Source organism: Neomonachus schauinslandi, chromosome 14 (genome assembly GCF_002201575.2).
Source record: "Neomonachus schauinslandi chromosome 14, ASM220157v2, whole genome shotgun sequence".
NCBI lineage: Eukaryota > Metazoa > Chordata > Mammalia > Carnivora > Phocidae > Neomonachus > Neomonachus schauinslandi.
The window spans coordinates 23,729,937-23,754,894 of NC_058416.1; the positions used below are offsets into that span (position 1 = coordinate 23,729,937).

Consider the following 24,958-nt stretch of genomic DNA (forward strand, 5'->3'; position numbering starts at 1 on the left):
AGAGTGGAGCTAGCAGGGAGGGTGCTATGAGAGACATTCATTAGGACAAATAGCTCGTGGGGGTAAATACACAAAAACCAAATTAGTAACATTCTAATGCGTAGGAAAACAAGCCCTTGGGCAGCTTGTGTCAGATGAGGTAAATGGAAAAACATGATGTCACTGTTAGGCAGGAGTCTCTCTGGCACCCTTCCCGCCCTCCCCTTTTCTCCGTGTCTCCTCTTTCCATCATCCCTTACTGCCTCCTTCCCTCTCCCCACTCCCAAGGAGGGGATCAGCTCCCCTCCTTGTTCTCTTGGCGGCATCTTCTCTCCCTCCCCAGAGCCCTTCTGACAAGACCCGAGCAGGCTATCTTCAGTTCTTTAAGAGAAACTCATTAACAGTGAGGTGCAAACCACCAATAAGGTACCAGATCCCTTGGCTCCCAAGGGCACTACATTGGCCTTTGGACAGGTGATAAGCATCTCAAAGCCCCCACCCCAAGGGAGAAGGGGTCTCTAACAGTGGAACTTCCTTCCCCATTTTATGAGTGGGTGGGGAGTTTCGGGGACACTATTTTGGAGTCCTTGACATCATATCCTGCAGATCCGAACTACAAGGCTGGCAAATTCCAGATTCTGCTGAGTAGAAGCATTTGGGGAGGTGGGAAAGGAAGGGATAAAGTCAGCTTGGCTCAGAAGCAAGTCTGGCCCACAGTCTGGTCTGTGGGACTGTTCACTGCCCCCTCCAGCCTGGAGCAGGTGCTCAGCAGACATGGACAGGATGCTTTGTCTTCGCTCAGTCGAGTCAGATCTCATTATCCTCTCCTTCGCCGCAGCTGCTGGCTGCTTTCTCCTCAACTCTCCCTCCCTTGCCTGCTGCTTACCCCTCTACTTCTCCCTACACCCCCAGGCACTACTTGTACTTCCTGGTAATTCCATCACCAGGCATTTGACCTAATTTGGGGTGCACAGCTTACCAAGCATGGCAGATGGAAGGCATCAGAATCCCCAAATGAAGGGCTGGCTTGGGCCATTCGCCTGAGTCAGACGGGTGATGCTCGAAGCATAGGAATAGCCATGGGGGATAGGTTTCCCACTCCCCTTGCCGTGCTGCGAGCTCCTTTCGGGCAGGAGTGGGTCGGCTCTGTTCATGCTGCATCCCCAGTGGGCGCTTTGCTCATTGTGCAAAGCCCTGTGCCCAGTGGGCACTTTATCAAGCCTGTTGTTGCATTAACCATGTCCAGTCTTGTCTGGGGCCCCTGTTGCCGTAGAAGCTTGCTCAGAAGAAACGTCTTGCAGTTGCCAGAGGCATCCATCCAGGTGTGTGTCCACCTGAATTCCTCCTTTTTAAGGAATCCTTCCCATTAAACAGTTACGTGTGTGTACAGGACCGCATAGTGTGTTGCACTTCTGGACCCATCATCTTGTGAGACCGTCTTAACTGTGCCATGTGGACAGAGCAGGGTCCATATTCCCCCTGATGCAGGTAGGCAGGGGAAGGACCCAGAACTCCTCTGTCTCCTAGCCTGGAAGTCGGCTTGCTACTACGCACGCAGGTACCCCAAGCCTTCTTCCCTCATATTTCCGCTTCCCTGCAGTCCACCTCACCGGGAAGGGAATCCACTCTCCTTCCCTCTGTCCTGACCAGCCCCTTGGCTTTCAGCCTGGCTCTTCATCTGGTCCCACATCTCAACCAGCCCTTGCTTCCCTTGTCCGGGCTGCTCAGATTCCACAAATGTGGACCAGCGCCCCTCTCAGTCTCAGCCAGGGCTCCCATTCCTGCTCTCACATCCCTCCCACCGTGGCCGAGGCCATCTCCGGGCTCTGGCCTGAGAATTGGCCTTGCCCTTCACACCACCCCCACCCCTTCCCTTTAACACTGGTTTAGTGGCTGTTTTCCAGCAACCACTTAGCTTTTTGAGATATCTAAGAATAATACACCTCCTCTGACTATTTCAGACATTATTCCCTTTGCTCACTGTGTTAGGGCTTGCATTGCAAAGCCCTAATTAAAATCGCTTACCTTTCCTTCATAGTTCCCCCATCCCCCCATCGCCCCAGGCTGGCTAGGAACAAAACAGCAGCAAAGGTAGAGGCAGGTGGTTCCCTTAAGAGTGGTCATTGTGTCTTCCACTTCGCCCTCTCTTCTCCCAACAGAGGGAGCTAAGGGGGGGTGGGGTGGAGGCGTGCGGGGCAGTGTTGCTAGAAGGTCAAGGGTGCCCTGGGCAGGTGAGTGCACCATGGGGGAAAGGTACTCCCAGTGGAAATCTAGAGTGACTGCTCTGTGGGGCTGCTTCATCCTGGGTGGTTTGCCGAACACTTTCCCCTCTCAGTTGTGAAAGAGATAAGAATATGCCTCCCACAAAATATACCACTTGGGCATAAAGATTATTTTGAGCTGAAGGCAATTGAGAATCAAAAGATGCAGAAAGAAACCTTCTCAGAGCTTCCCTTATCTGACTCTAAAAGCAAAAATATCTGGGAAATAAGGCTGTGATAAATTCCTTCTTCAGGCCAGACCTTCTCCCAGAAGGGAGAATGTGAATAAAATCTACCTCAAAGCCCTTCTTCAGGGTGGTTTTAAGGCCCTGAAGGAAACAGAAAGTTCACTCATAATTGTATAGAAAAAATGCTATCACAAACTTTATCTCTTGAGTGTTCTCCTAAAAACCCATTTATTTTTTCCTAAAAGCCTTTTCTTCCCCACCCTCTCTCCTACTGAGTTCGTGCATAATCTCTTAACTTCATTTAATGAGCCAGCTACTTCTGTCAGCTCCCATGTGTATACAAATAAACCTTGTCCTCTCGTTAATCTGTCTTTTGTCAGTTTAATTCACAGACCCCAAATACAGAACATAAGTGGGGAGAAAAAAAGTTTTTCTTCCCCAACGGCTGCATGTCGTGATGTGGAGGGTGACAGGCAACGGCTTGGTTTCCGCTCCCTGTTGTCAGATGCTTGGTCTGCAGCCGGAGGCACCCAACTCACTGTCTGTGGACACCTGCAGATGATTTTCACTTAGAAGAACACAATCTGGGCGCCTGGGTGGCTCAGTTGGTTAAGCGACTGCCTTCGGCTCAGGTCATGATCCTGGAGTCCTGGGATCGAGTCCCGCATCGGGCTCCCTGCTCGGCGGGGAGTCTGCTTCTCCCTCTGACCTTCCCCCCTCTCATGTGCTCTCTCTCTCTCTCTCACTCTCTCAAATAAATGAATAAAATCTTTAAAAAAAAAAAAAAAAGAAGAAGAACACAATCTGGGGCACCTGGGTGGCTCAGTCGGTTGGGTATCTGCCTTCAGCTCGGGTCATGGTTTCGGGGTCCTGGGATCGAGCCCCACGTGGATCCCCACGTCAGGCTCCCTGCCCAGCGGGGAGTCTGCTTCTCCCTCTGCTCCTCCTCCACCCCTGCTTGTGCTCTCTCTCTCTCTTTCTCTCTCTCTCAAATAATCTTAAAAAAAAAAAAGAAGAGCACAATCTTCCTCTGCCCATTATCTCAACCTCCAAAGTGAATATATTTAGCTTTCATCTGAAGAGGTTTACAGAGGTCGATCTATATATAATTTTTTTTTTAAAACTTACTGCTTTATAGTCTTTACACACAACAACACTTACTCATACTCATTATTTTCACAACAACCCTGAACTGGAAATACAGCTGTTAAAATCAAGGCCTCTAACAAGCAAGGGTTTGTCACCAAATCCTAGTCTGATGGTTTTTAATTCATCCCTTGTTGGGTTCCCATTAAGCCTCTGTAGTTCTACAAGTCACACAAACACAATTAAAAAGAAGTAGGGTGCTTTCCAGGGGAGGTCGGGGGCTGGCCCCGCCATGGTGGCCGTAGTAGCATGAGTGGTGGCCTTGGGGAGGGTGAGATGCTGGAGCGCTGGGTGGTCTCTGGAGGTCTCGCTTCTATTACCATCGCTCTGGCCTTTGGTCCAAGAATGACACATTCCATTGCAAATCGGCGGCCCAGGGAGGAAGGTGGAACTGTCTCACGGGGTTATGCCAGGGCTAGTTACCTCCTAAACAAATCCCCTTAAATGGAAATCCCTTTAGCCTGCGTGAGTTCATCCCCGTGGTAGTCCTCTTCGGTCCTTTCTCTTGTCGCTGACCTGTTACCACAGACAGTGGAAGACCTGGCGCTCTTGGGCAACGTGGCCACATCGGGGCACTAGCCAGGATTTTCCGGCAGCGCTGAGACCCGTATGACAGAAGATAGGGCTGAGTCCGCACTTGAGGGCAGAGAATTCCGAGCCCCATTCTGATCTGTTAGCCCAGCCTACTCAGGAATCCTCCCCCCCACGAAGAGCCCGTTCCTGGGATTCCAGACCATGAATATTGATGGCCGTTCTGTCATCCTGCGGGTTTGTGCAAACAAAATGTCTCCCCCAGGCCGGGCTGAGGCAGGTGGGAGGGTAAGTGATGGGGAGACACAGAAGTGATGGATTTTGGCCAGTGGCCGCCACTGGGGGTTGTGAAGAGAGAAAGGAAAACAGCAGTTGCACAAAGCAATCCGGAGCCTTTCCCGGCAAGCAGCCAGAGGTGTTAACAGTGAGGGTTGTCGGCTAGGAAGGGCTCCGGGCAGGGAGGCCGGAATCCCGCCTTGCTTTTCAGAAGCAGAGGGGGACGCTGGAGCCCCTGATGAGTGCGGGCTGACTGCCCTCCCAGCCAGGCTGAGGTTCATGAAACTTTAATAGCGGCTTCACAGGGCCTAATCCTATAACCCTAGCAGGCCTGCCCCCCTCCCTAAGCCGACAGACTTGCTTTCTAGAAGAGGAGCCAAAGGGGTGACCTGTTTCTCCCTGGCCGACAGAGACTCCGGCTTGAGCCCCAGGGCGGGGGAGGCTGGTGGGGAGGCCCTGCTAGCCGTCCGTTTGCCTCCGGGGACCAAGCGCCTCTCCTTCCCTCAGTCGAAGGGCAGGGAGCCTTGCCACAGTTAGGAGGAGGCGGCCAAGGTAGAATGGCTGTGCTTACAGAAGGTATGCGTGCCTTAGGCAGGCCCCCGAAGAGGCTTTGACGGGGCTTCCCTTTGACGGGGCTTCCCGAAACTTCCCTGCAGTTACCACAGCCCCTGTAGCTGGCCATTAGGCCCGAGGCCTCCATCGCAAACATGGCCTTGCAGAGCCTCAGCCTTCGCAGGTGTGGCTCTTGGTGACCACGGGAGCTACTGGCGGAGAGTCTGATGAAGGCTGGAAGTCCTGCGTGACCAGGCTAGACTGGAGACAAAGGAATGCGGTCCTTTGGTTCATGCTACAAGGCCAGCTTAGCTCTCAGGCTACCGGGCCTGGGAAATGCGGCGACGTAATTTTTAGGAGAAATCCGCTCAGGCTTTGCTACCAAGGAAAGATCCACTGCAGGGCTTCAGATAGTAACCAGGCTGGCCCAGGGGGGCAACCTCCGAGCTACTGAAGGCTCCTGCTGCGGAAAAGGGAAGGTCAAGCTCTGGGGCGCCACAATGCCTGGGGTTTCCCATCGGAATCCCATCCTTCCCCATCTTTTTTTTTTTTAAAGATTTTATTTATTTATTTGAGAGAGAGAGAATGAGAGACAGACAGCATGACAGGGAGGAGGGTCAGAGGGAGAAGCAGACTCCCTGCTGAGCGGGGAGCCCGATGCGGGACTCGATCCCGGGACTCCAGGATCATGACCTGAGCCGAAGGCAGTCGCTTAACCAACTGAGCCACCCAGGCGCCCCCCCTTCCCCATCTTTACCCATCCACATCGTCTGCCTCCTGCGAGGTTCTACCTGACTTTCCCTCACCCGACGAGGGATTTCAGATTCTCTGTCCAGAAAAAGAAACACTTTCCCCAGTGGGCCCTTCTCCACCTCTCCCTACAGAAATCCACCCCCCCTTCCTTCTCTCCTTCCCTGAGCAGTCCAGGATTCTTCCCCCTGGTTTTCATCTCTCCTTCTTGGAAGAGAGGTTCTCATAGGGGAGGCAAAATATGACCTCTACCCGTTTAGGATTTCAGTGGGGACTCAAACGAGAAGACAGCTTACCAAGAGGGAACAGTTTATTAATACATGCAGTGACATCACACAGGGGAAACCTAAAATTGAGAGTAACTCAAAGTGGTGGTGAGCGCCACCAGCATCTTCAACGAAGAGCAATACATCCGTAAATAGACGACAGAACAAAGGCTAGAGGTCTCGGGCTTCCAAGGGCGGAGAGGCGAATGTGTGGGAGGAAACAAATGAAGTAGTTTGTTTGCAGATTCCTCCGGTGCCTTCTCTGGGATGAGAAGAGTCTGTCTGTGGTAAAAGGGACATTTATACCCTGGAAAGGAGGAGAGGTAGAGAGTGCTTTCCTATGTTTGCTGCTTCCTAATTGCCTTCCACTCAAAGTGGCACCTTTTGGGGTGGCGTAATTCCGCTACCCTACATTCTGTCGCAAGCTTACACTTTTACTGCCCACCTCAGTCAGCCTCAGAAAGCTCTCTGCCCCTTTCTTCAGGCTTCACTCTCAGTCTAGGTAAGCTGGTGAAGGATCTCTGGCCAGGGCAACACGTTGTTCTTTCCACGTAACGTGGTTGCAGGTGATAATGAAATGCAGTGATGGGACAGATGTCGGGGCTCTGGGACAGACTCGAGTGGGAGGGCAGGGGAGGCCTCTTGTGGGAGCTTTGTTCACTCCGCCTGGGCGACATCTGCCACTCTCATGAGAGGTCTAGCCCTGGCTGCTTTTTTATCTGACCAGGTCCCATTAGGTTTTAAGAGATGAGGTTTTGTTCGTACAATCCTCCATATATGCAGAGCTTTGTAATGATGAGTTATCATAAGAGTGTTCCATCCCTTTTGACCCAATTCTGCAAGCCAGAAGTTAAGCTCCCTGTGATTGAGGGGGCTTGCCCTTCATTAAAGCAGGGACCATCCTTGGCACACCATTCTCCACTTTCAGATTCGGGCTGAAATGTCTTCTGCATGCACAAGGCAGACTCATCTCATTGTCAAGTCTAATACATAAATCACAGCTTGGAACCACGGGACCCAAAGGTAGAATGCAGTGTCTGGCACCACTAGAGATAAATAAATTACCTGTAATCTGGAAAGCAGCTCATCTTGATCCTCCACTCTGTTTTGGTGACTTCAGTGATTGATTTTGCTAAACTCAGATGAGGCAGAAGGACATTCAGGTTCAGGGCTTCAAGTGAAATGAAAGTGATTGAGCCAAGAGATGAGATAATGAAACTCTTTGCAAAAGGACGTGAACAGAGGAACCGTGATTCCTGGCTCCCCAAGGGCTTCTGCCGAGTCCTTCATGAGCTTCTCCTCTGCTTCTTGACTTCAGAGTTTGAGAGACACTATTGTTTCTGTTTAATAAACACTACTTTTTTGTTTAGGGCAGTTTAAGTGGTTCGCAAACCATCTCTGATTTGATCTGAAAGTGACCTGCCCACAAGACTCCACGGGGCCTGGAGTTCTGTGAGGGCCACTCCTTTAGTTTGAGAAGATGAAGACCTCACTGAAGTGAAATATTATTGTAAAAAGATGAAGGCCATTATCAGCCCATAGCATTCTAGAACTGTGCTATCCTATAGAATGTGGGGGGGTAGGGCGCCTGGGTGGCTCAGTTGGTTAAGCGACTGCCTTCGGCTCAGGTCATGATCCTGGAGTCCCTGGATCGAGTCCCGCATCGGGCTCCCTGCTCGGCGGGGAGCCTGCTTCTCCCTCTCCCACTCCCCCCTGCTTGTGTTCCCTCTCTCGCTGTGTCTTTCTCTGTCAAATAAATAAATAAAATCTTAAAAAAAAAAAAGAATGTGGGGGTGGGGAGGTGGGGGGGAGAAGTAGAATACCGGGCACCCATGTAACTTAAAAAGTTTGTATTAGTCAGCCACATTTAAAAAGTAAAAGAGAGGGCGCCTGGGTGGCTCAGTTGGTTAAGTGACTGCCTTCGGCTCGGGTCATGATTCTAGAGTCCCTGGATCGAGTCCCGCATCGGGCTCCCTGCTCAGCGGGGAGTCTGCTTCTCCCTCTGACCCTTCCCCCTTCATGTACTCGCTCTCTCTCATTCTCTCTCTCTCAAATAAATAAATAAAATCTTAAAAAAAAAAAGTAAAAGAGACAGGTGAAGTTAGCCCTAATACATTTTATTTAATACAAGATATCAAACATTATGATTTTAATATGCAGTCATATTAAATATAAAAAATATGCAGTCCATCATAGTGGAGAAATCAGGAACCTTCCTGTGGTCAGGGGACATTTGTTGGCTGGATAAACTATCCTGCTCGCAGATTTTTTTTTTTTTTTAAGATTTTATTTATTTATTTGAGAGAGAGAATGAGATAGAGAGAGAGCATGAGAGGGGGGAGGGTCAGAGGGAGAAGCAGACTCCCCGCTGAGCAGGGAGCCCAATGCGGGACTCAATCCCGGGACTCCAGGATCATGACCTGAGCCGAAGGCAGTCGCTTAACCGACTGAGCCACCCAGGCGCCCCTGCTCGCAGATTTTGATGGAAGTTTAATTATACCAACATCTTGGTGTTCTTGGTCTCTGAATGTCTGTTCCCAGTAGGAATGTCAGACCCTGTGTGTGTGCTAAGCCAAAGGGACCTCTCCTGGCCTTGATTGACCTTGGCCCTGCCCAGGTTGGGTCAGCAGAGGAGATGAGGTTGGCCCCCTGAGGTGGTTGCACATCTTCCCCTCCCACCTGGCATTCATTCCTCTCTTGAGTTTGTTTTCATCCAACTCTGGCCCAAATGTGGGCTTTATGTACATACATCCTTCCAAAGCCCGTCACATCGCGAAAATACTCAGCCCCCTCCCTTTTCTCTAAGCGCTGCTTGAAGGAAGCCACTGTGATGTTATGCCAGAGTATGAATGGATGCTGAGGGGACAAGGCTCCCCTACACACAGGTCAGGTATGGGGGTTTAATGCCGGCTCCTGCAGGCAAGGCCGGGGCAGACGAAGGCAGGCGAGTCAAGCTCTTCTCAGTTGCAAGTAAGAGAGTCCACCCGGGGAAGATGCACACAAAGGGGCTTATTCTACAGTCTTGGGGGATCTGATGAGAACCAGGGGCAGGAGGTACGGTCGGGTCCCTACAAGGGATTGAGACAGGGAGAAACCTGACCAGCACTTGGGCAGCTTCTGTCTGTCTCCTGTTTTCTTCTTCCCCCCTGTGGTTAGGAACACATGATTACACTGGTCACCCCACAGTTCCAAAGTTGGCTTGTCCTCAGTTCAAGCAACAGCAAAGACTGACAGGCATCTCTGCATCTTTTTTTTTTTAAAAAGATTTTACTCATTTATTTGAGAGAGAGTGCATGAGACAGAGAGAGCGGGGGAGGGAGAAGCAGGCTTCCTGCAGGGGAGGGAGAAGCAGGCTTCCTGCAGAGCAGGGAGCCCAATGTGAGACTCGATCCCAGGACCCTGAGATCATGACCTGAACCAAAGGCAGATGCTTAACTGACTGAGCCACCCAGGCGCCCCTGAAATGTTAATCTCATCTGAAAACACTCTCATAAAAAAATCTAGAATAATGTTTGACCAAATATCCGGGCACCTTGGTCTAATCAGGTTGGAACATTAAAGAAACCATCATATCCTCTAATCATATCTAGTAGGAGCCCCTATGCGAGGACTGGATCTTTTCCTTCTTTCTCACCCCTGGAGGATCCCCCCTTAAAACCATCTTCTGAAGGTTGGAGCTGGGTGTGGCTCAGCCTGACTGTTGACCTCCTCAGTTCCCAGTCTTGCCTCTTGCTTCATGTGGCCATTCCTCAGGAAGCTGCACCGCCAGAGCCCTCTCTCTTCACCGCAGAACTCTGGAGACCTCAGCTCAGCGTTCCAGTATGTCTCGGGAGGGGGTGGGGTTCTGGTATTGAGTGCTTCCTAAAGCAGTCCATCACACTTGTGGCACAATTACCCCAGTGGTAATAACCACGCTGACCGAATGAGTGGTTAGTTAGCTTGCAGATCCGTCAGCAGGCTTGGCTCTTGTGAGCGGACCATGGTTTACTAAGAAAAGGGATCTCAGGTGTTAGATTGCCTAACACCTGCCTCAGCATGCATGTTTTTATTGTTATATTTTAATAGTGCTGCATATTCTTAAGATTTCCATGATACATAGCTGTGTTGCTTCAGCTTGGCTGTAAATGTTGACATAAACAGACTCTCACACGACTTTAGAATTGCAGGAGGCACAAATACGTCCAATGTCACAAATGTATTCACCATGTAGTAGAGGGTTAACTTCCCAGGTCCCCGTTTCTCAAACCTTGTACATTCCGAAGGAAGGCCTAACTTCAGAAGGACTGGCCCTTGACTGGCTTCTGGGAGTGATTCCTGAGCCTTTGGATTCTCCTGACAGGAGTGTTTTTGTACAGCTGAGGCCAAGGCCATACTGTCTCGGTTTGACCTGGAGTGGGGTGCTGGACACACAGTAGCTCGTATTAGTCACACGGTCCTACCCAACTGACCTGATCCTTAATGGAAATCCTGGCTGCCAAGGCTGGGGTGATACCCGCTGGTTGTCACAGGTTGTTGCTGGGAGAATTAGCATGTCCCCGTGCGACTTCCTAGGGAGGGGACCCCTGAGATCTTGTGCCTGGTTTCTCCTGGAGTTGGGCTGCCCCCCTTTTCCCTTGGCTGATTTGATCTGTATTCTTTCACTGTAATAAACCATAACTGTGAGTGGGACAGCTTTTCTGAGTCCTGTGAGTCCTTCTAGTGAATTATTGAAGCTGGAGGATGGTCTTGGGGACCCCCTTCCGAAGAGTTACTCGGCTGAGAACTCTGTGGTGGGGAGCAGTGGTGGAGAAGTGACTTTGGGGAGTGTTAATGGCAGGAAATTAATAATGAAAGGGCTGGAACTGGGCCCTGGAGGGCTCCCCAGGGGGGTAACTGTGGCAGTCTCTGATTTCCTCCTCGGACGTTTTATATATTTGCCCGGTTTATCCACCCAAACCATTAAGATCTGCTGGGGCAGGTCTTTCTTCTACCTCTTTACCCCCATAGCGCCTAGCACACTGTCCTGCAATGCGGACGGTACCCTGCCCAGATCCCCTTCAGCAGGTGAGGTGAGTGTACCCATTGCCCAGCTGCTGTGGGTTTTGGCTGCCAAGTGGCTCACAGCTGCTCCTAGGAGAACTGGCTTTGGCTGAATGCGCTCTGTTCCTCCACCACCCCATGGCCACCAGTGACTAGCTGACATGGGGCCACAAAGGCTGTTCTCTTTTCCTCAAGGAGGGATCAACTCCCTGGTGCAATTCATGCTCCCAAGCTCTCTGTGGCGTCAGGCTGAAGCTGGTCTCGGTTACCCGGGCCACATGCTGGCTGAGCATTCTTCCCCAACCCTGATCTGCTTCCTGTCCTCCCCCTCTGCTTAGGGCATTCCTTCCATCAATCACTTGCTGAGGAACCCCCATCTCAGGGACTGATTTGAGGGAACCAAGTTGAGACGGTGATGGATGTTGGAACCCCCACAACCATGTTTGATACCATGCCAATGGCACGAACCAACTCAACATGGCTCCCAGTGTCTTTGTTTCTGCAAAGGCATTTCTCAGTCATTTACAACTCTTAGTATTGAGCCCGTGAATTCACATGGAGATGTAAACCATTTATGGTTCATTTGCTAGCTGCTCTGGGAGACCAAAAGTGAGGCAATTGTTGAAGAGGTTTGCTCTTAGCCGCAAGCTTGTCATTCCACACGCTTCCTCCTTCCCGCAGTGGTGACTTGCACCTTGACCGCTTCCTTCCCTTCCCCCTCATTTCCCTATCGCTCTAGCAGTGTCGTCTGAGCTCATTCCTCCCACTCCCGAATTACTTGCACTTAATTTTTTGTCTCAGGATTTGCCTCTGAAGGAAACCAAGCCAGTGCCCCATCCTACTTTCCTTACTGCACAGATCAGGCCCCACGCTGGGCAGAAGCTGTCTGGAGGGGCGGAACACCACGTCCAACGCCTGTGCAGAGAACTGGAGAACTGTCTGGCATGGAAAACTCAGTGTCAGAAGTGTTGGGAGTAGAAGACAGGAGACAGGATCAGACAATATGTGAATGAATGGATGTAGAGTTGACCCTGGAGCACGGGGCGCAGAGGCGCCTGACGGGTCTTACAAAGGGGTGAACTTCAGTTGAGGGGACTCTTGGGCACCTGTGAAGTGTGGCTCGGGCAGGCATTTGTGGATGCTGGCTCCCCCAAATCTCATGACGTTGGCCCCTTTGGGAATGGTGCCACCTTTGGCTCAGCCTTCCTCAGAAGGGTTGGAGTTAACTCCGAGATACGGTTTGAAATTTATAGGATGGACACCACACCCGACCCAGGTGGTTCTGGACTCACTTCCCTCACTACCAATCCATATAGATACTCCACTCCCCTCCCCTCCCCTCCAACTGACTGCAACACCTCAAAACCCTGGTTTCAGGGATGCAGGGAGAAGCCAGCCAGGCTCCATGAATCAACCACTGCCCAAGACTGCTGCCCATAATATGTAAATGAATGAGAGCATACTTAAATGAATAAAGGAATCTGTGTTCCAATAAAACTTTATTTGGCCCGTCCTGATCAAGTTTAATAGATCTTTTGAAAACATGAGTAGTTATAACAATTCCTCTATAATAACAATTATATATGAACTCCTGGTCAAGGTCAGCAGCTTGGTCCTTTACCAAAAAAGTAAAGCCGCTCTGAGGACAAATGGCACATGAGGAGCAGTGTATATTTCCTTTTCTTTAAAAAAAAAAAAAGAAAAAAAGAAAAAGAAACCCAAACACTTCATGTTTACATATTTTCCATTAAAAATTATGGTCAGTGTGATTAATTCTTTTTAAATATAAGTTTCTAACGTGTTGCAGGTTTCAATGTACAACTCTTAGTTAGCTGATAGGTTTAAGGTGCTGTCAAGGTGAGGATGAACACAGCCCAAGGCCAACGCTGGGGAGTCCTCTGTTTACAGACTGGCTAGACCTCCTGTGGGTATCTTTGGGGGTGCAGGGGGGAGCAGAATACCAGTGGTGGGAATGGCGGAGCATTCCAAGGGATGGACAATGCTTCCGCAGAGGGCTTGCTGTGCCCACACACCATCACCCCAGGCTCTGTGGGCGAGGACACCTTCGGTGTACCTGCTCCAAACTCAGCCTGAAGTTATGAGGGGCGTGGCTGCTTGGAAGCCCTTCCTGTGTCCTGGGGTCTCTACGCTGGTGCCTGACTCCTGAGGACTTTTGTGGTCGGCACCCTGCCTTTCCCATCTTCCTACCTTGCTGGGTTCCTTGCCCCTAAGGCCACTGGCTTTCCATGCCTTTCTTTAGGGACCGCTCTTTGCCAGGGCTAAATGGATGATCAAAATCAAGGTCAGTATTCATGAAGCACGATAGGTCCCGTGTGAAATCTTCTCTCCTAACACATTTGCTCTGTGGCGGGCACCTTGTGGCCTTGTTGACTCCAAATGAGCAATTCGTGCCAAGAACATTAGTTCCCGAGGTAGGCTAGGAGAGGAGTTCTGTATGTATCTGCGGGTGGGTTCTGTGTATGTGGCTGGGTGTTGGGCTGCAGCTGTTACTGGAACTGCTGTCTTCCAACTCACCTGTGTATGAGATCCCCTGGGGAACTGGGGCCATGACCTTGCATCCGTGCATGTGTCAGGCAAGTGCATAGGGAGTTCTGGAGGAGGTGTGTGCCCAGGCCTGGAAGATGAGTTCTTGGACCCACAGACCCCAAACTGATCTGAGCCAAGGTGTTCAGACCACGCAGGGGTGCGGCAAATACAGGGGCGTGGCAGGTGGGACTACGGAAGTACTTGAGGAACCAGAAAACATCTGGTTGGTCAGTGGGGTAGAACTGGCTCAGTTTCCCATTTTGGAATATAAGTAACGTTGCTCTGAATAAAAGATGGGATTGGTCAGATGGTGATGGGCAGGGAAGAAACATCCTGGACCGAGTTTTCGGATTGGAAAGCCACAGGGACCCCAGCAGAGGAAGACAGCTTAGAGCGGACAGACACTGGCCCAGGAGACTGGGCTTCAAGCCTCGCCCTGCTGGTAAGCACATCCCTTGGCTTCTGGGGGCCTCACTGTCCTTCCTCTGTCAGTGAGGCTAGTTCGGCCAGACGGTTTCAACACCCCGCTGGCAAGACTGCTCTGCACCCGGAGAGGTGGGAGGGCTTGCAGACTGCTGTCTAAGACACTTTGCTCCCTCGCACCCCACCACCTGTAAAACGCAAGGGCCCCCTCTTCGCTGGGAAAGTGATCAACCCCCAAACTAGGCTCCTGTTCAGACCTGCTCCCAGAGGTTAAAGGCTAGTTATTAAGGCAGTTTAAGAAATGGACATTCCGCTCCCTCCTCGGATCCTTCCTGTGTTTTGCTAACCCCAAGGCAGCAGAGAGGGGTGAAGGGGCGGTGGAGGTACGGGGTGGGGGGCGGCCAGCCCCTTCCTGCCAGGCCCGGCTTCCCTGGGTGGCCTCCGCTCAGGGGGCCTGGAGCTCCCCCCCTCCCTCACCACCTTTCTTTGGAGAAGGCCTCGGTCTGCACGAGATCGCCGGGGTGCTCGGGGATGCACGCGCCGTTGAGGTCACCCAGTTTATTGTCCGGCAGGTCTTCGGGCTTGGTGCAGAGCTTCAGGGCGCGGGAGATGAACACGTCCAGGTCGAACTGGGGGCTGGCGCCCCCGTCGATGGGGGCCGGGCGGCCGGGCGGAGAGGCAGACAGGCGGCGCTCGGGGCTGTCGGGGGGCGGGCTGGCGCGCTCGGGGCCGCCCTGCGTGCTCTTGACCCACTGCGCGATCTCCAGGAAGAGGCTGGCCGGCTCGTCCTCGTGCGGCCCGGCGTCGGCGGCCACCGCGGAGCTCGGGGGCGCCCCGGCCGCCTGCTTCCAGTGCGACAGGTCCAGGATGAGCTTGGGCTCTGAGTAGTGGTGCGGCTTGCTGTCGCGCCACAGCAGCTTGTCCAGGTAGGAGGGCGAGCCCACCTTGTAGTCGCAGGAGCGCCCGTAGTCGGCCTCGAAGGCGCGCTCCATGGACGAGTGCGAGCGCTCCAGGAAGCGCTCCGAGCTGCCCTGCGAGTCCTTGCGCGGGTCCACCTGCACGTCCTCCGCCAGGGGCGCCGAGCCCGCGCGCGGGTCGCGCTGCACCTCGCTCGTGTCCTGGCACCGGTCCGGCCTCCACTCCAGGTCCGATGAGAGGCTCACAGGGTACCTGCAAGGGTGCAGACAGACGGAATGGTGGGCGACTGGACCCGCGGGTGAGGTGCCTTCCCCGAGGGAGCCAAGCCCCCTCATCCCTGTCTGCCACGCACAGACTGCCTTTCCGTTCCTTCCCTGTCCCTCTGGTCCTGTGACCGCCCCCCGCTCCCCGGGGTTCCGGTGGAGGGACTGATTTTTTTGGCTTAACCCTTGTATTCTTCTGTACTCATTCAATGCCCTACAGCTATTTCTTGAGCACCTTACTGTGTGCCAGGCGCTGGCATTGCCAGGCACAGCAGTGAACAAAACAACAAAGTCCCTGTCCTCCTGGAACCTCCTTTCAAACGGATCCCACCAGTGCAGCGCTCCTCAAACTCTGACCTGCACGCAAATCGCCTGGGGCCCTCGCTGAGTTGCAGCTCTTGATCCAGTAGCTCTGAGGTGGGGCCAGAGATTCTGTGTTTCTAACAAGCTCCCAGGTGACGCCGATACTGCTGGTCCGGGGACCACACTTTGAGTAGCAGGGCCCTTATGAGTGCTTCTCAGGCCTGGTTCAGACTAGAATCACCCCACATCCTAATTCAGCAGGTCTCGACTGGGGCTCTGCATCAGCACGGTTTTAACACATCCCCAGGTGATGCTAAGATCTCTTGCCTTAGTGGGTCTGGTTAGATGCCCCCCCCCCCCAGCACCCTGCATCAGTGCAGTGCAAGTGGAAAGATTCTAGACACCCTCAGGAGAGGCCAGAGATCCTTGGAATTCTGCCTTCTGTCAACTGCCCTGCAGCCAGGGAGAGCAAAGTCAGCCAGCCAAGAGCAAATGAAGGGCAGGTGTGCGGGCCATCAGCTCGAGCTGGGCCCTCTCCTCCCTGTGCCAGGTGCTCTATGCAGAACCGTGTGGAGGGAGCCAACGACCAGCTGCTCGTGGTACAGGATGCCTCGTGCTCACACGGGAAAAGCCAATGCACCTAGGACAGGCAGGTTTGGCTGTGAAAGGGCAGGCGCCCAGAGCGGTCCACACGATGTGGTTTGCGAGGCACAGGGAGGCCCCAGGACTGCCTGCCCACTGCCCAGTGACCCCATGAGCGCTGGAGTCACCCCCAGAGGCGAACACCGCCTCCTCCCACAAGGGTCCTAGAAATCAGAGAGATTTCTAGGAGGAAGAACTTGCAAAGACCCTAATCCCTGGCTGCTACACACCGAACGCCAAACATTGGTTCTCTGAAGTCTTCACAGAGACTCTGTGGAGTTAGGGTGATCACGCTGCCTTACAGATAAGGATGCTGGTGCTCATCCAAGGTTAAGCCATTTGCCCAAAGCAGGAGGGCCTGTAGGAGGGAGGCTGCCCATGGACTGCCCATCTCCTTCATGCAGGTGTGATGGGAAAGTCAGGAGCAGAACTGTGTCAGGTTTAGAAATGGTCAGAGTTGGTGGGCAGTGGCCAAAGAAACCCTGCGACAGTTTTCCTGGCCCCAGCCCTGCACCACAGCCATGATAAGCACGGGATGGGCCTCTCTGGGCCAGCACTCTGTGCCCTCAAGCGCCGTGGAGCGGAGGGGGAGGGGCTGCAGGGACCACAGTCAAGGGCGGGAAAAGCATGGGGGCAGCAGAAGGAAGAGTCTTCATTAATCTCTATTTGCTGGCAACTCTTGATAACAACAATTGACAACAACAAACCCACAAACCTGTCCAAAAATAGCAGCGCTGCCCTGGCCCTCCCTCCGTGCCTCCTCACTCTGAAACCTATCATCTGTCAAATGACTGAAAAGGAAGGGCGCCTGGGTGGCTCAGTCGTTAAGCGTCTGCCTTCGGCTCAGGTCATGATCCCAGGGTCCTGGGTTCGAGCCCCGCATCGGGCTCCCCGCTCGGCGGGAAGCCTGCTTCTCCCTCTCCCACTCCCCCTGCTTGTGTTCCCTCTCTCGCTGTGTCTCTCTCTGTCAAATAAATAAATAAAATCTTAAAAAAAAAAAAAAAATGACTGAAAAGGAGAACTTGCTCATCTGTCACTTATGTAACTAGCTGTCACATTCCCACAGCAGCGGGGCTCCCACTTAGGCACCCTCGGAGTCCTAGCTGCTAAGCCCCTGACTTCTATTTCTAAACTGAGCCGCTCTCGGCTCTCCCTCCCCGGATTAGCAGATGGTGATGCCCAAATGTTTAGCTGCCTGATCTCAACATCAGAATAGGAAGGGACCCGAAAAATCCTAACATGCCTACACAGAGATTGTTAAAAATTGTGGGTTCTACCCAACACTGAATCACTGGTAGTGACTTCTGGGCACACCGTGTGGGGAAGGATTCGGAGGCCCAGCCCGGTTTAGCAGGCAAGAGTCCTGTGATTGCTCAGCAGTATCTGACATAGATGCAGATCAAGGAGGCCCCCCACGAGGCAGGCATTAGCTGTGTGGCAAGGTGCTAGTCTCTACCCTCTCTGAGCTGTGGCTCTGTCATGTGTCCCTGGGCAGTAATAATAATGGCACCCCCCTTAATGGCACTCTTGGGAGGTGCCAACGATGAGGACCCTGGGAAAGTGTTATGCGGTAATAAATGTCACATTGTCTCCTTGTCGTGCACTGGCACCGTCTACCTTTCTAGGGCAGATTCCCAGTCTGCTAGAAGTGCGTTCCAGTGATGGGTACTCCTTAAATGTCGCTGAACATTGTATTGAGCCCTGGCTCTGGTATACTCAGGGCGGGGAGGAAAGGGGTAGTGGCTGGGTCGCACAAAGGAAGGCCCCTACCCACACATGCTCATCTAGTGGGAGTGCCTGGGGACAAGAGAGAAAGGCAGGAAGCTAATGGGGGAAAGCACCCCATGGGATATGGAGCTTGGGAGACAGAGGGAAAGGTCATGGAGGATCAGAGGCAAAACAGAAATGGGAGGATGAGAACGTGGATTCTAGACTCCAGGGCTGGAGGCTCCTGGAACCCCACCTGTCCCAGTTGGAGAGCTGGCTCTGGTTGGCAGCCATCAGCAGGATGTCATCGATCTCATCTTCAATGCGGAAGGGGTGCTGTGAGGTGGGCTCGTCCTCGGGGCATGAGTATGGGCTCATGTAGGGGTGCTGCAGCCCCATCTCGGCTGTTAGGCGATCCATGGGGTTAAAGGTCAGGATCTTCTCTAGAAAGTCGATGGCTGCGGGGAGCAAAACAGGGCATGAAGGTCATTCACTGCCCTGCCTAGCAGAGACATTTTTTTGTACTTTCCCATTTGTAAAAAGGTTTTTAGCCATTCTCCTTTCTTGTGACCCTCATCACAATCCAGTGATGAATTCAGAGCAGATACTGCTTTTTTTTTTTTTTTAAAGATTTTTATTTATTTATTTGACAGAGAGAGACACAGCAAGAGAGGGAACACAAGCAGGGGGAGTGGGAGAGAGAGAAGCAGGCTCCCCACTGAGCAGGGAGCCCGATGCGGGGCTCGATCCCAGGACCCTGGGATCAGGACCTGAGCCAAAGGCAGACGCCCAACGACTGAGCCACCCAGGCGCCCCAGATACTGCTTTTTTGACTTCACAAATGAATAAACAGAGGCCCAGCGGGGTAAAGCGACTTGCTCAAGTTGCCGTTGGTTAAGAGCAGGTGCGGGGCTAAAGTCTGCCTTACGCTGGATTTCTCCAGGGACACAGACTGCGCTGTAGATAGTTTGTGTGGTGACCGTCCCTGGAAGCACAGGCAGGGGAGGGGGGAAGAAGCCAGTACGGGATGTGCGCATGAGCAGGTTCCTCCTGTGGGCACTTGGCGCTCGGTCCCACTGCGGGGTGGGGAGGCATCCTCTACAAGACAGCATGGGACACACCTAGAGGTGACTCCATTTGTGGGGTCGGGGGGAGCCGAGGTGTCTCTACACCCACTCCCACTTGTTGCGGATTGCGGGCTGCTGGGGTGGGTGGAGGAGCCTGTGAGGCAGGTCACTGAAAGGTGAGGCAGGTGTGACACGGCCTGTTAGCCCAGGGCTCCCGAGTCCAGCCTTCCTACCATAGGTTGCTCCTGGAGGTTTGACAAACAAGGGCAGGTGGGCTTGATATTAAAATATTTAACCACCAAGCTGAAGCCCTCCTGGGGACTAGGGTCTAGATCAAGGGGAGGTCCTAGGCAGCTGGAACCTGGGGACAGGAAGGGACACTCTGAAGCCTTGTGTGGTGGCTGGTTGCCAACCTGCATGAAAGTATATCGAAATTTCGGCAGCCAATCGGGCTGTGTGGGTGCACACTGGCTACAGATCAGCTCTGCGCACGGAACTGGTGTCCTTTCTCCCAAGCGGGGGTAGGGGCAGCCATCTGCCTTGTGGGCTCTGCGCTAGGTTATCTCAGGGCAAGGTCTAGCCTGGAGGTTTGCATTACCTCTCAGTGCTGGAGGCTCCACTTAAATCATGACTTGGCTAATCGTGTTACCTCCCCTGTGGCAAGGGAGAGAGCCTCAAGAGCTCCAGAGCCTCAAGGCGCAACCACGACCCTGCCCCTCACACCAGCCCTGGGTCTCTTTGCAGGAAAATTCATCAGTGATTCAGAAAATTGACGGATTCAGAAGGTCACAGCCCCCCAGGAGGATGTGGTGCTGCTCTGTACGCCTAGACCGAAGGATCCATACAGCAGCAGGAGCTCTGATCACCGCCGAGAGCGCCGAGGCTCAGGGGGTGCCTCTGGGTCAGGGCTGGAGACCTGAAAGAGCCTCACAGATGGGAAGGGCCGGGAAGAATCAGGCTCCGCAGTGCACAGCCCGCTTTGGCCCTGTCTGGCTCCAGGCTGGGCAAGCCTTGCCCTCTTTGGGCTGCCGCCCTCCCTCGGCCCAGCCTATTACTCTGGACCTTCTGACAAGGACAGGAGAGAGTTGAAGCTCTAAACGTGGGCAGGCATCATTACCAGCATCACTATTTTTAACAAAGACCCAGCGAACCCTGAAGTTGGAAAGTGCCAACCCCGAAGTCTACCCCACTGACTCTAGTAAAAACGAGTCTCCTCTTTCCTCTTCCTGACAGCTGGTCTTCTAGCAGGTGCCAGACGCTTCCGGAAGCCCAAATATTAGAAAATCCCTTCTTGTCTCTAACCTAAATCTACCCTCTTTAACCTCTACCCCCGGGCCTAGCTCTGCCCTTTGCGAGTCCCCCATGTCGGCATGTTCTCTCTTCCCCAAGATCGGTCCCCTCAGGTTTCAAGGGCGCAGCAAGCAGCCAGGTCCTGTGCAAGGCCCCTCTGCCTGGCACACACTGGCCTGCATCTCCCAGTGCGCCCTGCAGTTCGATGTGCTGTGTGACTGGGGCCTGGCGAGCAGGGGAGGAAGTGATGTGTGGACCCCACTTCCAGGCTGGATGCATAAAAGCCTCCTGCAAGAGTCTCTGCCCTCTCTTCCCCTGGCTTCGGCCAGAAGTGGGTGTCCAAGGGGGACCTTGAAAGCTGTGTGTTGAAGATGGCAGACACTTCTCTGACAAGCTGGGTCCTGGGAGAGCCCCAGGCTCCCCCACTCTGTCCGGACTGGAGGTGAGCCGTGCATACACTGCTAGCAGGGTCACCTGGAGGTTCCAGATTTATCTGCCATGGCACTAGCTTTGTTTTTCTCAATACAGAAACCACCATACCCTCCCCAATCCCCAACTCCTCTTCTCTGGGCTCAACCTCCCCACATGTTCTGAAGGCATTTCTAATATAATGAGACTTCCGTACCATCCTGTCACCTTCCTGTGGCCCAGTGAACTCAAACGGGACTTCCCCAAGCCCCCAGGGTTCTGGAAGGATCCTCAGGGGCATCTCTGGAGACTGAGAGGCAGGTGGGCCCTGAGGTCCCCGACCCTGCTTCACCCAGAGCACTCCTTTTACTTGTTTCCGTATTAGGTTTCCTCATCAGATTTGTTACTTGTGACACATTTACTTCGTAGATTAAATGGACCTCAGAAGTGAGGCCTCGATATGATGGTCTCGGGGCCTGTCTCCCTCGTCCTGCTCCGGCGGCTGTGTCAGCTGCTGAGGGACAGTCACTCAGGCTGCCCTTTGAGCCTCTGGGGGCTACAGCCAGAGAGACATTCTGCCTCTTCCCAGGCCTGTGGGGCCTCTGATGTACAGCAGAAGGAGGGACCGCAGGTCACCAGCCGGCTCTCCTGGGTGGGTGGGCTTGGTGCCCTCCCCCCACCGATATTTTAATTCCTGGGACCCCTCATTCTCCTAAAGCCAGAGGTCAGCTGGAGACCTCTTTTCAAGGCCAGAGGCCAGCAAGAGAGTTTTGGTTGGAGTTGAGTTTTGGTACATCGGGAGAGTGGAGCAAGCCTGGCTTTAGTGAACACCTGTTCAGCTACAGGATCAAGTCCAAACTCACTGGCCTCTCGGCCTTTCTCACCTCTCCAGCCTCACTTCCTACCAACAGGTCTGTGACTCGTCCTGCTGATCCGGGCCTCACCATGTCCCCCTGGCCAGCTTCTCTGTCCCTCTCTGCTCCCTTCCTCTCCCCCAAATACCCAGGGCTCTTGCTGGCCCCTTAGGATGTGTTCCTCAGTCTTTGTTCTCACCTCACCTCTTTGTTCTCACCATCGTCCCAGCGAGTGCACCGTCCTGTCTCTGAACTTCCATCTCTAGCACTGTGGTGGCTTAATACACGTCGGGGGATGCTGCTGACGACAGTGAGGAGCTTTATCTCCTATCGGGACCAACACTGATTTTGCTGAGAAACAGCCCACCACTCTGACAGCCAAGGCACCGAGGGGCTGCTATGTGTGTGGTTGCTTGGGGGAGGGGAGGGGGTGACACGTCCCTGATCCAGAATTCCTGAGAGGTGAATGCACCTCTTGTCTCATGGTGGGATTTCTACAGGGCCCTAGGACACAAATATAGATGGGCTGAGTCTTAATTTGTGGTGAATGAAATGATCTCTCCTCCCCTTTAATGAAGAGAAAACTGAGGCAGCTTATGATTGAGTGGGGATCATGGCCAAGGACACTGTTAGAAGACACTGGTGGTCCAAGTTCTTGGTTTCTTGATGGTCTCATTCGTAATAATGGACACCAAGTGGTGGGGAATAAATACCTATTTCACCACCTCCACTGCAGTGAGCTGGGGCCACGGGACTAAGTTCTGGTCAATAAAACAAGAGTGGAAGGGAGGTGTCCAAATTCCGGCTCATGACCTTAAGGGCAAGCGGACCTGCCCTCCTTCCCCACCTTCCTCCAGGTAGCAAGGGCAGTACCCAAGGATGGTTGAACAAGATGGAAGGGGCCTGGGCCCCTGGATGACTTTGTACAGCAGGCTCACTGTCTTGGCCCTGGACTATCTGCTTTGTGATTATTATAGAAGAGAGAAATACGCTTCTTAACTTCTTTTTTCTTAAATAAGAAATAAATCTTATTTAAGCCACTAAGAATTTGGGTGTCTCCTCCAACTGGCTGAACCTGTATCCTACCTAACATAGGTAGGGAAGCCTCTGGTAGGTATGAGGCCCAGTGATAATGCTGAAGTTTTATTTAAAGATTTTGTTTATTTGAGAGAGAGAACAAGCACGAGTGGGGGGAGGGGCAGAGGGAGTGGGAGAAGCTGGCTCCCGGCCGAGCAGGGAGCCCAATGTGGGGCTCGATCTCAGGACCCTGAGATCATGACCTGAGCCGAAGGCAGATGCTTAAATGACTGAGCCACCCAGGCGCCCCTAATGTTAACATTTAAGATGATGGAGCAACTGTCCTCTGCCTGGGGCTTTACACATTCTGTTTTACTTACCCGTCACGATGTCCCCATGTGACATGAATTACTGTACCCCTTTTACAGTTAAGGAAACTGAGATGCAGAGAGGTTAGGAAACTTGCTCAAGGCCAAACAGCTACTCCCGATGCACCTGGGAATTGAGTCTGGGTCTGGGTCTCAAGCTGGTAAAACTCATGTTCTCTGCACCACATCATCAAGGGGAACAAGGGAGAGGGAGATGAAGGAGGAGAGGCAGGAAGGCAAGTGAGAAAGACGAGAAGGAAAAGGAAGCAAAGACGGGGGTAGACTCTGGAAGACCACCAAGCACGGCCTGGAGAGTTGCCTGATGGCCGAACTCCGGGAGCCAATGACGCTCGGTCTGGAAGTAGCTAGGGCAAATTTCCGCCACAGTGGCGTGGCCTTGGCCTCTCTGTCTGGAACTAGGCTTGGTCGTTCCAGAAGGAGACCACCCGCCCGGCCCCCCAGGGCGAACGAAGCCAGAGCGCAGCCTCCCGGAGGCTGGCCATGCTGCAGGCCGAGGTACCTTCGCTGTTCACTTCGGGGAGCAGCTTGCGCAGCGGCCTCTTCACCTCCCAGCTGCTGCTGACGAAGGAAGGCATCACCCTGAGCAGCTCATCTTTGTCCTCCTCCCGGATCACAGGGATGGTCTCTAGGATGAGCTGCATCTGCTCCAGCTCGTGAGCCCCTGGGGAGCCAAACACCAGATGGTTAAGTGTGTTGCCCAAGTGGCTGGGGTGACGGAAGCCCCAGTGTGGTTCTGGGAGGCCGGGGAGGGGCGGCGCCGGCCGTTGGGAGCAGCACTGGGTGCCAGGGGACCTGGGTTCTGGTCCTCACTCGGCCACTCACTTGCTGTATGACTACAAGCAGGTTACTTGCCATCTCTGGGGCTTGGCTTTATGAAATGTCTCTGCCTCTGGAATGGACCCGTCTGATGCAGACTGAGTCAGCCAGACAGGCTATGCCAGGTCCGTGGAAGAAGTGTGCTGGGACAGGATGGAGTCAGGCGTTTGTTCTCCTTTGCTCCTTCATTCCCTCAGTAAATAATGACTTACTGAGCAACTTCTCCCTGCCAGGCATCAGGCCGGATGCTCGGCCCTAAGAAGCTTCAGTCTTTATGAGTCTCAGAAACGCAACTCGTCTTTGCCGCCCTGACGCTCTCTCAGCGCTCTGGCGCTGCTGGTGGGGGTCAGGTCTCTCCCCTCGCTGTCCCCCTCGACCCACACAGGCTGTTCTTACTCCCATTGCTTCCATTTTCCCTTTTTGCTTGAGTAGCCTTTCCACTTACTTCTACCAGTTTAAATCCTTAACGAAGACTTTCTATCTTTGAGAAGTCCCCAGATTCATCTAGCTGCTCAGAGTGCCCTCCCCATGCCACCGATGCCTACAGGATTCCAATCTGCCAGAAGCCTGCGGCCTATGCTGGGGCTCCTCCGTGTCCCCCAACGACACCCGGTGGAGCACCGAGCGGATGCTGCCCCAGCAGGGGTCTACGGCTCAGGCTCTGCGCGGAAGTGGTCCCTTCAGCCTCCCCCTCCGAGTGGGCTCATGGAGGGTCAGTTCAGGGACTCTGGGGGCCCCTTGTGGGGTCCCCCCGCCAAATGAACACTCCAGACTGACCGCTCACAGTGGCAGGGAGAGAAGAGGAAGGGGCTGAAAATGTAGGATGGATGTTTCCAGCAGTCAATCTCAAGGTGTCTGAACAGAAGTAGTTACTTGATTTTATTTTTTTAATTTATTTTATTTTTTTTAAGATTTTATTTATTTATTTTTTAGAGAGCGAGCGAGTGAGAAACAGCATGAGAGGGGAGAGGGTCAGAGGGAGAAGCAGGCTCCCCGCCGAGCCGGGAGCCCGATGTGGGACTCGATCCCAGGACCCTGGGATCATGACCTGAGCCGAAGGCAGACGCTTAACCATCTGAGCCACCCAGGCGCCCAAGTTACTTGATTTTAAAGGTTCTGCCCTCAAAAGGCTATTTTTAGCCTTTCCAGTATTTTGCCAGAAATGATAAGGGGCCTCCAAGTAAGTCCATAAAGCCATACAGGTCATTTTAAAGAGAAAGACTAGGATGTTTTGTGGTTAGCATGGTTTTTTGGTTTGTTTGTGGGGTTTTTTTTCTTTCAATCAGTTCTCCCTTTTTATAGAACGACACCAGAGGAGAAGGAAGGTGGCATGGTTAGTGACTTAC

At 53.1% G+C, this 24,958-nt stretch overlaps 1 protein-coding gene across 2 annotated transcripts in view; it reads right to left on the reverse strand.

Moving 5' to 3' along the window:
• Positions 1-14,411: 14,411 nt before the first annotated feature.
• Positions 14,412-24,958, reverse strand: part of MAPK4 (mitogen-activated protein kinase 4) — a 49,689-nt gene continuing 39,142 nt past the window's right edge. Inside the window, exons 3-5 of one of the 2 annotated variants that reach the window (XM_021686361.1) lie at positions 23,296-23,457; positions 18,028-18,229; positions 14,412-15,108 (exon numbers count right to left, since the gene is read on the reverse strand). In XM_021686361.1, the coding sequence (XP_021542036.1) occupies positions 14,412-15,108; positions 18,028-18,229; positions 23,296-23,457 (1,061 nt within the window). Of the gene's footprint in view, positions 15,118-18,024; positions 18,230-23,295; positions 23,458-24,958 lie in introns of both variants that reach the window. The other variant, XM_021686360.1, reaches the window with a different exon arrangement.